Below are 15,909 nucleotides of genomic sequence, written 5' to 3' on the forward strand. Positions count from 1 at the left end.
AGCTCTGGCGCCCGTTTCTGGTCCCCACGGCCCCGAGACTTCTTTCCAAGGCAGCGGGTGGGAGTCGGGACGCGGACGTGGACGCGGAGGGCATCCTGGAGGGGGCCGTCGCGCAGGTCCTTCCCGCCCTCAGGGTGCGGTGGCCGCGGCCTAACCAGGCGGCCCACGCCGGCCGCGGGGGGCTCGCGACGGCCGCCGCGGGCTCGAGTCCCGCCTGGGGCTTCTCCTTGCTTTCCTTCCTTATGCAGTGGGGTCCCCCGCGACGCCCGCGTCCTCGCTGGGCCCGAGGGGCGCCTGGACACGCGGGCCGAGGCTCCTAAAGGCACCCGGGGCGCTTTGTGCCGCAGCACCCCCTTCGTAGGGGCCCCGGGCCCCGAGCTCGCGCCCCCGGCTCCGGCCCACGCGCCCGCCCGCCAGCCCGCCGCGCCTGGAGAGGCGCCCCCGCCCCGCCCCCCGCGCTGACGCACGCCCGGCCGGGCCAATCAGAGCCCGCGGCGCCGCGCCCCACGCGCCGGCCCCCCCTCCCCCCAGCTTAAGAAAGGGCGCGCGGGCCGGGCCCGGCCAGAGCGCCGCGCCGGGCGGAGCGTGCTGGCTGCACGAAGGGGCGGCTCCGAGGGGGTCCCGCTGCCGCTGCCTTCGAGTGACGCGCTCGGCAGCAGCCCGCCGCGCGCCCCGACGGCGCCCGCCCGCCCGCCGATGCTGGAGTGAGCGCGACGGCGACGGGATGCTGGCGCTGCTGGCCGCCGGCGTGGCGCTCGCCGTGGCCGCCGGGGCCCAGGACGGCCCCTCGCCCGGCAGCCGCTTCGTGTGCACGGCGCTGCCCCCGGAGGCGGCGCGCGCCGGCTGCCCGCTGCCCGCGATGCCCATGCAGGGCGGCGCGCTGAGCCCCGAGGAGGAGCTGCGGGCCGCGGTGCTGCAGCTGCGCGAGACCGTCGTGCAGCAGAAGGAGACGCTGGGCGCGCAGCGCGAGGCCATCCGCGAGCTCACGGGCAAGCTGGCGCGCTGCGAGGGGCTGGCGGGCGGCAAGGCGCCGGGCCGGGCCGCGGGCAAGGACACGATGGGCGACCTGCCGCGGGACCCAGGCCACGTCGTGGAGCAGCTCAGCCGCTCGCTGCAGACCCTCAAGGACCGCCTGGAGAGCCTCGAGGTAGCGGGGCGCGGGGGTCCTGGGGGAGAGGGGACGTCCCCGAGGCGCGGGGCAGAGGAGGGGCGCGTGGTCCTGCCCGCGAGGATGTGCGGGACACGGCCGCCCGGGCGCGATCGGACGCGGGGAGAGCTAGGTTTGGGGTCAGGGGTTTCTCGCTCCTGCTCGGAAACTTACTTGCGTGGTTCGCACCCCCGCCCCCTTCTGGAAGGAAAGGGTTCAATTCCCCGCGCGCCGGGACTGCCCACTGTGCGGCCCTTCGCTTCCCGAGGTCCCGGCCAGCGCCATGGGACAGCCTGTCCTCTCTTCTTGCAAATCTCCGAGTCTCCCCGAGCCGGACGCGCTCCCCGAGGCTGTGCCCGGTGACGTGAGGCTGGCTGCCGCGTGAAGTCAGCTGCCCCGGGCGTCCGATGTTTCCTTTTATAAATCTGGTCCGGCTGGACTTGAGCCGGGAGGCCCGGGGGTCTCGGCGGGGGGCGAGCGGGGGCGGGTCCCGGCCGCACCAGAACGCGCCTAGGAGGAAACCTTGTTAACTTCAAAGACGCTCTGCCCCGCGAATTGCGCGGTTCTAAGGTGCCCTTCCCGATTGCTTTAGGGGAAGGGACCTCATGCCGTTCTCTTGCAAGGTGTTTGTAGTTTGGAACTTTACGAGAGAAATCTCCCTGTAATTTCCATCTTTACTTTCCACTCTATTTAAGAAGTGTGGACGTTTCTGTTACACGTTTGCCAAAATACTTATTAGCAAAACTGGGTTTCAATTACAGGTGGTAATTATTGCAAAATTATTTGAGGATTTCCTGTGGCATGATGGCTAAATACAGTATTTCCAGCATCTGTCTATCCCGTGATTCATTCTGATTAAAAACAGCTAACATTTCTGCAACACTAAATATGCACCAGGCATATTATCTAATTTTAACCCCTGCGACAATCCTGGGAGGCAGATCCTATTAACTGCATTTGCCAATTTGGAACATAGAGGGGCAAATAGCTGGCCAAGGACCGTGGCTGGGTAGCTACAGGCAGCCTTGAGAGCCACATGATGGTAGAGAAGTAAAAGATAAAGAAAGTGAGGATTTAGAAACAGTATTTAAAAGCAAAGATTCCTGGAATTCAGAATGGCCATGTTTTAGAGTTCTTATTTTCCAGTAACATCTCTGCGAGCATAGTTATTTACCTTTGTGTCATACTGGAACTTGGGGGCTGAAAACTCATTAGCTTTGAATCACATTTGATTAACTTTTTTTTTAAAATTCTAGCTGTGTTTTGGTCTTTACCCAAGAATGATGGATGTTGGTTAAAATTTTGACTTTTTAGCAAGAGGAGAAAAACAGCTTTCTGAGAGGGGAAAATGAGATTCATAAGTTTCACATATGGCAGCAAAGTAATTCTTGTCTGACTTCGAAATCCTTTCCACACAAAAAAGAAAAAAAAGCATCAGTGAAATGCTCCCCTTCGTGCCACTGGCACGATTTAATTCTCTGCTTTTGGAAGCGTCTCCCTGTGTGGTGGGGTCGTGAGGGCTGCATTTGACAGTTTCTTGTTAACTGGGCTTAATATTTCTTCCTCTGTGTCCCCTCCCCCGGACCGAAAGCACCAGCTCCGAGTGAACGTATCGAACGCTGCGCTGCCCAGCGACTTCCGAGAGATGCTCCAGCGGCGGCTCGCCGAGCTGGAGAGGCAGCTGCTGCACAAGGTGGCCGAGCTGGAGGACGAGAAGTCCCTGCTCCACAATGAGACCTCGGCTCACCGCCAGAAGACCGAGAGCGCCCTGAACGCCCTCCTGCAGAGGGTGACGGAGCTGGAGCGCGGTGAGTGCTTCCTTGTTTCTCTGTCGCCCTCTGGCTGATGTCCCTCCGGGCCCCCCCACCCAGCTGTCTTGGCTCTGTCTTGGCTGTGGTGCAGGGGGAGCTGGGCTCAGAGCAAGGGGGGAGCAGACAGAGAGGGGGCAGCCCCCGGCTGTCTTGCCCGAGTACAGATGAGGGTGCTTGGGCCCTTGAGGGAGTGGTCACTTCCAGACACCCTCCTGCTGACTCTTGCACGCAGCTCTGCTCCCAGGTTCACTGGGTCGGGGGCTCTGCGGCTGCTCTTCCGTCACCTCTGAACCTACCTGTCCTGGAGGCAGAAGGCCACCTGATTCTCTCCCATTCTGGCAGCAGTCCACGCCTCCCTTCCCTGTCTCTCCGAGAAACTGTTGCTTTTGCAACCCTGCATCATCTCCCATGGTGCCCAGAGGGTGAGAGCTGCTCCCCCGCAGTCAGGCTGGCTTAGCAGACGTGGGCACATTGCCGGAGACACTCGGCGGAGACTGAAGGGGCCGGCTGCTGCTGGGAGGGGCCTGGTTTTCATCACTTATAGTCAGGCTGGGATGTCAGCACGTGATGGGGGCGCTACATGGAGGTGGGTTGAGCAAATAAGAAGGGAGCCTTGATGATGGTCATCTCAGGAGTTAGCCCCACGCCCCGGCCCCACTGGCATTATCCACGGAAAAGCCAGTGCTCTCGGAACCAGCTTGGACAAATCACCTAGTCCCCCACCTCCTGCCACTTGGGCGTTTCTGTTCCCTTCTCGGCTGGTCCTTGCAGCAGGTTCCGTGTATCGTTCTCTCCTCTGCTCACCCTTTGGTGGGTAAGTTTCTCCCACAGGAGACAGGAAGGGAGGGTTCGAGGGCCCTAGGTCATTCAGATTGCATTTTCAACCCCCAAGCTGCCGGTGGACTAGGGGGGTGAGGTTTTAGGTTTGCTGGTGGTGATATGGGATTATAAGCTTTTCAGTTGCGCTAATCTGACAAAGGCGGTTTTCCGTTACTTAATTCCATGAATTGATAGGAGAACGTCCAGTTACTCTTTTCTTGACATTGGCTCAGGAGGGCCAGGTGGGGTAGACCAAGGGATGGTGTTTCCGGTCCGTTTTACGGCAGCGTCCCAGGAGGCACAGGTCTGCTTCCTCCTTTTCCTGTTCTCTTTCTCCCAAAAACTCATTCCTTTCTTCCTTACCCTTCTCAGAAAAGGGTGGGTGTGGCTTACCTGTTAGACTCGAGATTCTTGGGTTTCTGAAAAAGTGTCCTCTGCCCCACCTGCATTCCCGGGGGACCTCAGGAAACTCGTTTGGTCTCGAGGGGCTCCCCCGAAGGCAGAGCAGCTGCAACGTTGGCCTTTCTCGCAGGACAGGAGAGGAAGGCAGTGTGGGATCCGAGGGCAGGGCGGCTTGCCTTTCCGTGCCCCAGCCTCACCCCCAGTGGAACCTGGGGACAGGCAGGGCTGTGGAATGGGCTCACTATGGTTGGTTAGTATCTCGAAGGGGGCAGCTGTAGAATGAGAGGAGGGCTCTGCCAGAGACCTCCGTGGCTGTACCCCTCACTTGGCATGGTGGCCAAGTTGCTACAAGGAGGTGGGTCGATAAAAGCCTGCTGAGTTAGGGCATGGAGCAGTGCCAGCGGTGTGCTGAGCATGTCACCCCTGTGAGGTAGGACTTCGTTATACCCATTTCACAGAGGAGAACAGTGCTCGGAGGCTCGTGGCCAGAGGTGTGTCATTTGGAGAGAGGTGGCCGAGGTGGGGCCTGGGCCACCAGCTGGTGAGCAGCAATAGTCCCGTAATCCCGCCCCTCCCATCTCTGTTCTGACTCCAGGCAGCTTTTTGTGGGTGTCGCTTGGCTCCCTCTAAGGTCCTTCATCATAACTGTGGCCACCCAGGAGCTGCCACTTTGTGACTGTCCCTCCCATCTCTAGCCTGATTCTGGCACCACGCTCTTGATGTGCAGGTTCCACGGAAAGCCCTCGGAGCTCACGTGGAGGTCAGCCCCACAGGGCAAGGCCCCCAGCTGGCCATTCTTGCAGATCCCCCAGGACCTGGCACCGAGGAGCAGCTAAGCTGTTAATGGTCTGCTGCCTTTTGACCACCACGAGAACTCTAGAATCTTCTGTGTGCTCCACCCCATTGTGGAATGAGTCTTTGAGGAAAGTGGTCATTGGCTGACCGATTGTCTTCTGGGCAGTTCTGAGTTGATGTGCTCTGTTTGTGAGAAGCATAAAGGGAAATGTGAACTCCCAGCCCCCAAATGTACCATGAGTGGAAAACACACTCTGTTCCTAGAAGCATCCAGCCGAGCCCAGAGGAGACGTATGTCAGCCACACACCATGGGGGACTCTGGGGGACTCTGGCATTCGGTTCATCCTCCTCTGCTCATTAAGTGCCTGTTCTGGGCCAGACGCTGGGCTGTGAGTTCCACATTCTGTGTCTTCCGTAAGCCCTGCAACAACCCTGTGAGGTAGGGTTTAGTTATAGAGGAGAGGCTGAGTCAGAGAGCTAAGGGACACCTGCATGCACGTGGCCAGCAGATCGCAGAGCTGGAGTTGAAGTTGGTGGTGGCCCCAGAGGGCCAGAGTCGTGCAGGCTGCAGCCTGGAACAGCCTGTGGGCTCCGGCCCTGCTGGACAGGAGGCTCCCCGGAGCCCAGTGGTGAGAGGCCAACCCTGCACGCGGATGCTCCTGTTGCCTGGGGCCCAAGGATGCTCATCCTCTTTGCTGTGAGACATGCCCATCTGCAGGGGCCTCCTGACTCCAGGCCCGGCCCAGCTCGGAGCTGAAGAAAACGTTGCCACTGAGGAGACCGAACCCGTCTCTCTTTGGCCCCAGCTGCCCCATCCTCAGCTTGTCTGCCTCCTGCAGCCTCTGATTTATTGGTCAGGCCTTTTAATTCCTTAATTGGTTTTAACTAAGTTTCCTCTGAACCTCCAAGCTGTTTTATATAAATAGAGGGCACCAGCTTCAGGGGATGGGCCCCCCCTCTTCTGTTCCTCGCCTCTCCCAGCTCTAATTAAACCTATCTGTTGTCACCCAGCTAACAGTATTACCAACACGCGGAGCCTTATTAAATCAGCCACATGCCCACCTGCAAGGAGAGAAGCCATTTCTCTTTATTAGTAATCGTGCCCTACTGAAGAGCCTGCTCATTTTCGGGTTAAATACGAGTGGCGACGTGTAGGGGAGAGAGGGACTTCCAGTGCCTGCTCTGGCATTCACTGGCTGTGTGGCCTGGGGGAAGTCACCTCACTTCTCTGAGCCTCGGCACTCTGTGCAAGCTGCAAAATCGGGGAGCTGCGGCTTTTTGGTTTTCTCGGTTTTGCTCCAGCCTAACGTGGGGTCAGTCCCAGAATACACCGTGTCCTGGGCACCCCCGGCAGCCATCAGCTCTTCCCAGCCCCCGCCCAGCGCCCTGCAGCTCCACAGCCTGTGTTGAGGGTGCCCTGCCTTGGGAGGTGAGGATGGACCGGCAAGACTGCGCCATGGCAGATAGGAGGAGATCCTGCTGTGTGTGCAGCCCAGATTCTAGTGTTTCTGTGCTTTCTGTTCCAGAGAGGCCGAGAGGGTGATGCTTTCGTTGCAGAACGTCTTCCTCAGATTGGCATGAACCATGGCTTCCCTCTCTGAATATTTACTGTGACAGAAGAGGAGTTTGGGGGATCGAGGTGGAGAAAGGCCCAGCCGTTTGGTTCCTGTTCTGCAGAAGGGGCGAAACGGGGACAGAGTTAGTCCGGTGGTGACACAGGCAGTTGGGCTGCGTTGGTTCCGGGTCTGGAGAGCCTGTCTTCACCACAGTGGAGACCATCTGGCCCTCGTGGGTGCTTAATAAATATTTGTTGAGTGAGTCAAGGGTGTTTAGGCTCCTTCCCCGGCAGCGTCTGGTCCCCGAATAAGAGGGCAGCTTTTGCCTTGACAGCTCATGGAATCGGGTCGTGCCGGGGAGACTTTGAATCTGGGATGACCACATAGGGGCCCTGCCTTCTGTGTGTGTTTGTTTTCATTGTTGTTGTTAATTTTGAGCTTAAATCAAAACTGTATTGAAAATTACTTAGACTCGTTTAGGAGTACCAATCGTTTTCAAAGATTCTGGAAGTGCCGTTTACGTGGGGACAGCCATGGTGATCCTTACCAGTGCCAGGCAGGCCCCAAAGGGTCAAGGCTCTGGGCGGATGTGTTAGCCTCAGTGGGGAGGGACCCCCCCTGCAATTCTCTGCCACCCACTGGTCCAGAACTTCAGGAAAAGGTCAATAAACACTATCTTCTTTTGAGGAGGACACAGCAGATCGTGAGCGAAGTAGTTCATGTCAGGGCTGTCCCCCAAAGGCCACTTCTGAGTTAAGCTGCAGTGTCAAGACGTGGGTGCCTGATCCTTGACCACAGCCGTGGTGATTCGTTGCTGTGAGAAGAGACACGGGCTTCTTGGCTTGTCAAGCTTCTCTTGAGTGCCTGGGGCCCTGTGCAACCTCCGGCCTCCAAGCCCAGTGGGTCCCTGACCCCACCCTTCCTGATGGAACCGAGGGGGCCAAGATCTCAAGGAACAGCGGAAATCACATCCAGCCTGCCCCTGCCCTCTTCCTCAAGCTTCCAAGGGCCAGGATGCTCTTGTTTACTGCTGGGGTTTCGGGTCTTTGAATGGTGGCTGGCTGGTAGCTGGTGCACCACTGCTGGAGAGCGACTTGGGGGCAGTCCAGGTGAGCTGTCACTCTGGGCCCCCCTGGAGAGGGGGAGCCGGTGGGCTAACACGCTGCTGGCCTCTCTCCCACCCCCCCCCCCAGGCAACAGTGCGTTCAAGACCCCTGATGCATTCAAAGTGTCTCTCCCTCTCCGCACTAACTACCTGTACGGCAAGATCAAGAAGACGCTGCCCGAACTGTTCGCATTCACCATCTGCCTGTGGCTGCGCTCCAGCGCCTCGCCGGGCATCGGCACCCCGTTCTCTTACGCGGTGCCCGGACAGGCCAACGAGATCGTGCTGATCGAGTGGGGCAACAACCCCATCGAGCTGCTCATCAACGACAAGGTGAGGCCTGCTCGGACGGCCACCCTCCCCGGCATGGCGGCGACAGAGAAAGATGGGGAGGTTGCAGGGGGTCCAACAGCTGGCTCCTAGTCACTGCAAAGTGACTCGGTCCCACTCCCAGGGGCCACGGGGAGGCAGCTGCAGCTTGTGGAGATCAAAGTTGTGAGTCTGGCCAAGAAGCAGCTGAGGGTCCGGGCACAGGGGTGGTGGAAGGAGCAGAATGAGCTGGGGTCTCTGCATGCCAGCCTGAATTGTCATTGGCCCTTAGGCCAGGCAGTGAGGGCCGCACCCATTAGGGTAGGGTGTGTGTATGTGTGTCTGTCTGTGTTTGTGTATCTGTCTCCTCTCTCTCTGAGTGTATGCTACTTCTCGTCAGCATATCTTTTGGGAGGAGTTTATTGGGATACAATTTATGTACAGTAAACTGTACACTTTTTATTCTACGGTTTGGCCAGTTTGACAAATGCATGTAGTTGTGTAACCATCACAATTAAAATATAGGACAGTTTCATCCCCCCCTCCCCAAATTTGCCCCCACCTTCATAGTCAACGGCTGCCCTGGCTCCAGCCCATGGCAACCACCGATTTGTTCCCTTTCCAGAGTAAATGTCCCTTTTTTGTAGACGAGCTGGTTTCGACCTTCAGGAGCGTGGCCTCCTGGAGAGATCGGCTCTGGGCGGCCGCGGGATCCTCCCGGGGCCCCACGGGAACTTTCATTCTCAAGTCAGACACGACCCGGCCAGAAGCGCCACCTCACATCCTCCTTGAAGGCTGCCCGAGCCCCTCCGTGTGTCTTCACGAGTGGCCCTGGGTGGGGTGGGTGTAAGCGGGAAACGCTGTGGAATCTGAATCTGCCTGCCGGGCTCCTCCCAGCAGTGGCCACGTCCCTGAGCTGGGGATTAATTGTTCTAAATAATGCCCTTGGACATGGACACAGCAGGGCAAGGGCCTTGTTTTCCTCTCTGGTTAGACGTCTCTAAACAACCAATTCCTGGGAGGGAGCGCCCAGTTGCCAGGACACCAGCAGTAACAACAGGAGGTTGGCAGTCAGCTGCACCGAGGGCCCCCAGGACTGTCGGTGCATGGGCGTGGGGGCCCCCCAGGATGGCTAGTACACGGGCGCCGGTCTGAAACGCCCTCCCTCCGGTTCTCTGTGCACCCCCACACACACTCCCACTTAACTTTAGGTGTTTGGTCCTCTGCACGGGAGGACATGCACACACATGGATCCCCGAGGGCCGCAATGGCAGCTGGGCCCTTGCTTGCAGAATAGAGACACTGGGGTGACTCTTTTGCAAAGTTGGCCCTGCAGAGGTCTGACTTCTCTTCGTGTGCTCCAGCCTGGGGCGCTCAGGGCCGGCTTGGGGAGGGCTGTCCCTCACACCTACTTGGTCTGCACAGTGTCCTGGAGCCCCAGCCGAGCTGGGTGCAAGGTGTCCACTTGAGAACCTGGGGTCGGGGGCTTGTACCCAGACTGCCCCTTTCCTCTTGAGCATCTGTGTCGTACACATGGCATCTCCCCCCACCAGCCCCGAGGGACTCTCTGAGGGGGCCGGGGCCAGGCATGTTACCTATGGAGCAGAGAAGGGGAGACCGGGAGGGACCCCCTGTGATGGGAGCAGCCGTGGGTCCCGGGGCCTCCAGTCCCCCAATCAGACTTCTGGAAAGCCCGCAGAGGTTTCTCACCTGCACGTTGCCTCCCACAGGTCGCACAGCTGCCCCTGTTTGTCAGTGACGGCAAGTGGCACCACATCTGTGTCACCTGGACGACGCGGGATGGCATGTGGGAGGCTTTCCAGGATGGGGAGAAGCTCGGCACCGGGGAGAACCTGGCCCCTTGGCACCCCATCAAGCCGGGGGGTGTGCTCATCCTCGGGCAGGAGCAGGTGGGTGTAGGCAGGGTGCAAGACGAGAGTGTGCTGGCCAGCCAAGGGGCACAAGGCCACCCCCTCCCCCTCTGCCCAGCTGTCTGTCTGCTGAACCTGACCACCATTGCATGGTGACCAGCCCAGATCATGCTGTCTTGTGGGCTGAGGATATGGGGGTGGGGACATGGCCTGCACTTCCTGGCAGGGACCAGGTTGGTGTGGTGGGTTCAGACAGATTCCAGAATGGAGTCCAGTCTGTCACAAGTGATCAGGGTGTCCCTGGGGTCATGGGGTCATGTACGACCCCAAGTCGTCTCTCCCGCTCGGCATGGTATTGACTCAGGATGCTGGGGGCTGGTATGGCGTCTTCCAGTTGCTGCTGGCTCAGGGTCTCCACTGGGATCCCCAGGCAAGGAGCTCTTTAGGAATGCCTCGGGGGGGGGGGGAACATGGGGAGGAAAGAGCAAGACCTTGGAGGCCGCCCTCAGGAAACTCGCCATTTGGGAGAGAGGAAATGCAGGCTGGCTGGCTGCTCCGGGGCAGATGAGTGCTGACCGTTCAGTCTGTGTTTGAGGGAGTAGGCACCTGGTTCTCGGAGTTCCTCCCTGGCCCTCTCACTTCCGTATTACTTCTCCCCTGGGAGGGGGCTAGTCTTCACTCTGGGACCTTGGGCAGTGTCTCCCGACGTAGCCCAGTTTCCCCTGTGTAAAATGGGATGGTTTGAGTGAAGCCATCTCCCCCGGGCCTGACGTGCCCTGGAGCCCCAGAACCTGCTGGAATCAGTGGTCAGGAAGTGCGGTCAGAGTTGAGGGGAGTCAGGAAAACGCGCCCCAGCACCAGCCTCCCCACCCACCTCCCTCCCGAGCTGGCCCCCTTTCCCCGAAGCCGTTCACACGCCCGGAGAATTTGCTGACGTGCTTTTGAACCTGCACTGATGCGGTTCTGTCCCCTTTTCCCAGGACACCGTTGGGGGCAGGTTTGATGCCACACAGGCGTTTGTGGGGGAGCTCAGCCAGTTCAACATATGGGACCGCGTCCTTCGTGCGCAAGAAATCGTCAACATCGCCAACTGCTCCACAAACATGCCGGGCAACATCATCCCCTGGGTGGACAACAACGTCGACGTGTTTGGGGGGGCTTCCAAGTGGCCTGTGGAGACCTGTGAGGAGCGTCTCCTTGACTTGTAGCCGCCTTCTCTGTCCTGGAGGCCGGGGTCGAGCTGTTCCTGTTGGAAGCGCAGGGCCCCTTACTCCCAGTTAAACTGTGGAAACTTCCTGCTAGAACGGGCTGCGGCCCCAAAGCCCGTTCCCAGGGCATCTCTGAGACTGAGGCTCCCTCCGTGGCAGCATTTGTCACCGGCTTATTTGTTCCTTACCAAGATTTTGTTGTGTTTTTGGGGGGAAGAAGCCCTGAGCCACAGGTGGACCAAGATCTGAATTCCTGCCATGGGGGCCTTATAGTCCTTGAGGCCCTGTTCGGAACCCCTGTAAATGCTAGTGCACCCCAGCCCTGCCTGCCCTCTCGGCTCCTTGGTGTTTCATGTGCGCCTTCTGTCCGTCCCCTTTAAAGGCTGTGCAGCCATCCCTCTGGAGTGGCCGTGTCCCTTGTGTGTTGAGTACATCCTGCTGTCCACTGAGCACACAGCAGAGCTGCCCCCACCCCTCCCTGCAGAAGGACCCTTCTCTTGGTATTCTCTATGCTGTGAATCTTTCCGTCTGAAGAACTCTTGAGCTTGAGGAGGAGGGCAGGCTGCCCAGACCATGCCCCGCCTTCTTCAAGGTGGAGGGGGCGTCCGTGGCCCCGGAGAGGGGACTGAGGGGGGCATTCAGAATGGAGAAGGGCCATGGCAGCTGTCCTTCCCCCTCTGTCCCCTCTCCCTGAGACCGATGCTTTGGCAGAATCATCACTGGGGGCAGCTTCGAAAGGCCCCTTCTCTCCACTGGTGCCAAAAGTTCATTTGCAGGTTTCACAGCCATTCGGTCTGGTTTGGGAGATTTCTTTTTCCCAACAGAAAAGAGCAGCCATTAGCAGCCTCCCGTGTTTGATGTCTCGCCCCACTGTGAGGAACGTGCTAGTTTTAATTCCTGTTGATTCCTGTAAGCATTTGACTGTCTCAAGTATTTCCCCCAGAACTCTTTCAGGAAATGGATGTCATTTGGCTGACATCTGCTCGGTGACTCCAGGCTGCTTAATCTGTTGGACAGAGGTAGTCATTTATTTTAAAGATAAAGTGATGAAGTGGGGAAATTTATAAAACTAAATATTATATATTTTATTTTTCATACATGTTCGAAGTGCAAATCTGTGGAAATTGCATTTGTAGACGAAGTTGACATGCCCATCCTCACATTGTGTGCTACAGGAACTCTTCTGATGATGGAATTTTGATTAAAGTGCACTGGAAGATGCCCCGGTGTCTGTTTCCTCCATGTCAGGGGAGCAATTAAACAGTGACTTCCAAATCATACAGCCGGGAAAGGGTGGGGCTGGGATCGAAGCTGGCCTGTGGCTCTGAAGGCCCTGCCCCTCCCACTGCCCCCTCCCACCCACCCGTGCCTTCTGGTCTTCAGCTCTGAGGGCCTAGTGCCACTGTGTCCCCCCAGAGCCACCTCTGTGTGCCCACCTGGCCCAGGCAGGTGTGTTGATAGTCTCTCCATCGCTACAAATGTGAGGTACTCCCCTCTCACCACCACTTCACATCTCTGTATCTTTACTCTGCCTTGGGAGTAGCAGAGTATAACTCTGTCCCCTTCCCAGTTAGCCATGTTTGCATTTCTGTTATTTGAAGGGAACAGAGTCTAATCTTGGGACCAAATGACACCATCTGCCAGGTGTACTTGATGCTGTGGCCACAATGGAAGCTGTAACCTCTAAAACCAAGATCAGTGGGTCACTGAGCTTCCTACAGTCCATTTTCAATGTCGTGAATTATATCTTTGCAGGAACTGACTGTCATTAGTGTTGGGTCAAAGATGAAATTAGGCCAGATTCCCTGCTTGGGGGTCTTTGGAATCCAAAGTCTGAGACCAGGTGGAGAGCAGTTCATTTTGAGTCTCCTTCATGATGAAAACACCAGCTGCTCAGATCTCCCCTTGAAGGGTGCTGCGGGGTTTCCTTATTTCATACCCATGCCCGGCACTGAGCTTGCTCTACTTGATTCCCTGGTACTGCCTCTTCCAGGAATGTGCCTTTTCATTGGGGCTTGGGAACCCCTGCTGAGCCAGATAACTTCCTCCCTGCAATTGGAGGAGCTTTGAACCCAGAACATGGGACCAAAGATGTCCTTGTTGACCTGATGTGGGAAGATGAAACTACCCATCTCTCCTTATCATTGCTGCACGGTGGTCCTTCTGTTGGAAGTTGGGCCTTCCTGACGTAAGAGCAGAAGGAAGAATTACCCATGAAATTCAGTGAGTCTCCCATCTGAAGGAGACCCATGGCTTCAGTTTCCCCACCCAAGACCTTACCCTTTTCTTGAGGCTGGAGAACACCTTGATAGTGAACTGGGTGCTCTAAGAAGGGTGGGGTGGTGTCCTGGATGATGGAATATTCTGGTTGGTTGAGGGTTGCTATGGAAACTGTAGCTGGATGATCATTGATAAGTGAATTGAAAAGTGATAAAACGCAGCTAACTCAAAGGCAGCCTGGGACCAAGTTGCTGTTGATGGCAAAGGCAGACCAGGATCCTTTACAGCCTCAGGGTACTCCAGCACTAGCTCTTCTTATGTGGAAGGTCTTGGAAGAGGTCTTCCTGTTGAGCACGGGTATTACCATTCATTCTATTCACTCAACAAGTATTTTGGGCACCTATGATGTGTCAGTCACTGTTGTAGGCACTGGAGATACAATGGTGAGTGAGATAGCCAATAAATGGAGATTAATTCCATTGGGGAGTGTGAATAGACGGTGAATATTAAACAAGAAAAATCCTAATGATGTGATAGGGAGTAACTGAGAACTACTTCCTGGGGGGTCACATTTAAGCTGGAACCTGATTGAATGGAGGGAGCTAACTTTGGGAGGACCCCCCGCCCCCCCCCCCCCCCCCAGGCAGAGGGAACAGCTGCTGTGAAGGCCTTAAGGTAGTTCTGAGCTTGGAATGTTCAAGAGAAGACAAAGCAGGTGGCTGCACATGCTGGGAAGGGAGGAGTGGGAGGCAGAATGGAGAGGTAGCAGGACCAGGTCACGAAGGGCCTAACTTCAGATCTTATTCAAAGTGAACTGAGGAGTCCAGAGGCTTTAAGCAAGGAAGTGTGGTAATTGGATTAATGTTTTAAGGAGACCACTCTGCCTGGTGGATGGAGAATGAACTGGAGAGGGTCGCGAGTGGAAGCAGGGAGACCAGTGAGGAGGTTGATGGTCCAGGTGAGAGATCATAGTGGCTTGGGCTAGGGCAGGAGCAGAGCAGAGAGAAAGAAGTAGAAGGACTTAGGATCCATTTGGAAGTAGACTTACCAGGACTTGCTGACATTGGAGATTTGGGGAGAGGAATCAAAGATGAGTTTTCTAAAAGCTTAACAAACTCCAAGTAGGATAAACACAGAGAGATGCACACCCAGAAGCGTCAAACCTAAACTGTCGAAAGCCAAATACAGAGACTCACGGAAAAGCAGCCGGAGAGAAGTGACTCCTCACATACAAGGGCTCTTCACTAAGATTTAAGCTGAATTCTCATCAGACTCTCTGGAGGCCAGAAGGCAGAGGGATGACGTGTTCAAAGTGCTGAAAGAAAAAGACCGTCAACCAAGAATTCTATGTCTGGCAAAACTGTCCCTCAGAAATGAAGGCAAAATTAAGACATTACCAAATAAACAACTACTGACAGAATGCAGTGCTGGCAGACTTGCCCTATAAGAAATACTAAGGAGAGTCCTTCAGGCTGAAATGAAAGGACATTAGGTAGTAACTCAAATCTGCACAAAGGAATAAAAGAAAATTGGTAAAGATAACTATAGAGGTAAAAATAGAAGATGGTGTAAATGTATTTTTGTTTGTAGCTCTTTTATTCTCCAATCTGATTTAAAAGACAACTGCATAAAGTAATAATGATCAGTTTGTGTTGATAGGTATAAATGTATAAAGATGTAATTTGTTACATCTTTACTGCTGTTACTGCTGACAATAACAGCTCAAAAGAGTGGGGAAGGAATGGAGTTACGGGAGAGTAAATGTTGAGTATTACTTAATTGCAAGTTGATATTAATCTGAACTAGATTGTTATAAATTAAGATGTTAACTGTAATCGTCAGGACAACCACTAAGAAAATAACTCAAAAGAATATATTTAAAGAAACAACAACGGAATTAAAATACTACTCCACAAAATATCCATTTAACACAAAAGAAGGTAGTGACGGAGGAATACAGGAACAAAATTCACATGAGACATACAGAAAACAAATAGCAAAATGGCAGGCATAAACTCTACCTCATCAGTAATTATATTAAATGTAAATTAATAAATGCCCAAATTAAAAGGCAAAGTTTGGAAGAATGGATTTTTTAAAATGACCCAATTATATGCCATCTACAAGTGACGCACGTCCGATTCAAAGACACAAGTGGTTTGAAAGTAAAAGAACGGAATAAGATGTATCATGAAAAGAGCAAAAGAGAGCTGGAGTGACTATACTAATATCATACAAAATGGACTTTAGGACAAAAGTTGTTACTAGAAACAAAGAAAGACGTTTTATAATGATAAAAGGGTCAATCCCTCGGTAAAATATACCAATTATAAGCACATAGATGCCTAAAAACAGAACCCCAAAATAAACAAAGCAAAAACTGACGGCATTGAAGGCGAAACAGGTCTACAATAGCAGTTGGAGACTTCAATGCCCTGTTGTCGATAATGGATAGAACTTCTAGACAGAAGATCAATAAGAAACCAGAAGACTCGAACAGTACTATGAACTTACTAAGCCCAGTAGACGTATATAGCACTTCACCCAACAGCCGCAGAAAATACGTTCTTCTCAGGAGCACATGAAACATTCTCCACAACAGGCCATGTGTTAGGCCACAAAAGAAGTCTCAATAAATTGAAAAAGATCGAAATTATAAAGGAAT

General features: G+C 55.1%; 1 protein-coding gene across 1 annotated transcript; it reads left to right on the forward strand.

Moving 5' to 3' along the window:
• Window positions 1-540: 540 nt before the first annotated feature.
• NPTX2 (neuronal pentraxin 2) lies at window positions 541-12,245 on the forward strand. The gene is made up of 5 exons (XM_023655275.2): window positions 541-1,147; window positions 2,739-2,955; window positions 7,725-7,969; window positions 9,676-9,855; window positions 10,797-12,245. The coding sequence occupies exons 1-5, from the start codon at window positions 725-727 to the stop codon at window positions 11,022-11,024; spliced, it is 1,293 nt and encodes a 430-aa protein (XP_023511043.2). The 5' UTR covers window positions 541-724; the 3' UTR covers window positions 11,025-12,245.
• The last annotated feature ends 3,664 nt before the right edge of the window (window positions 12,246-15,909 follow it).

This window comes from Equus caballus, chromosome 13, assembly GCF_041296265.1.
Source record: "Equus caballus isolate H_3958 breed thoroughbred chromosome 13, TB-T2T, whole genome shotgun sequence".
Lineage (NCBI taxonomy): Eukaryota > Metazoa > Chordata > Mammalia > Perissodactyla > Equidae > Equus > Equus caballus.

Coding starts and splice junctions, on each gene's coding strand:
- NPTX2 (XM_023655275.2), top strand. CDS start 725: ATGCTGGCGCTGCTGGCCGCCGGCGTGGCGCTCGCCGTGGCCGCCGGG. Junction 1,148..2,738: donor ACCGCCTGGAGAGCCTCGAG/GTAGCGGGGCGC, acceptor CCGGACCGAAAG/CACCAGCTCCGAGTGAACGT. Junction 7,970..9,675: donor AGCTGCTCATCAACGACAAG/GTGAGGCCTGCT, acceptor TGCCTCCCACAG/GTCGCACAGCTGCCCCTGTT.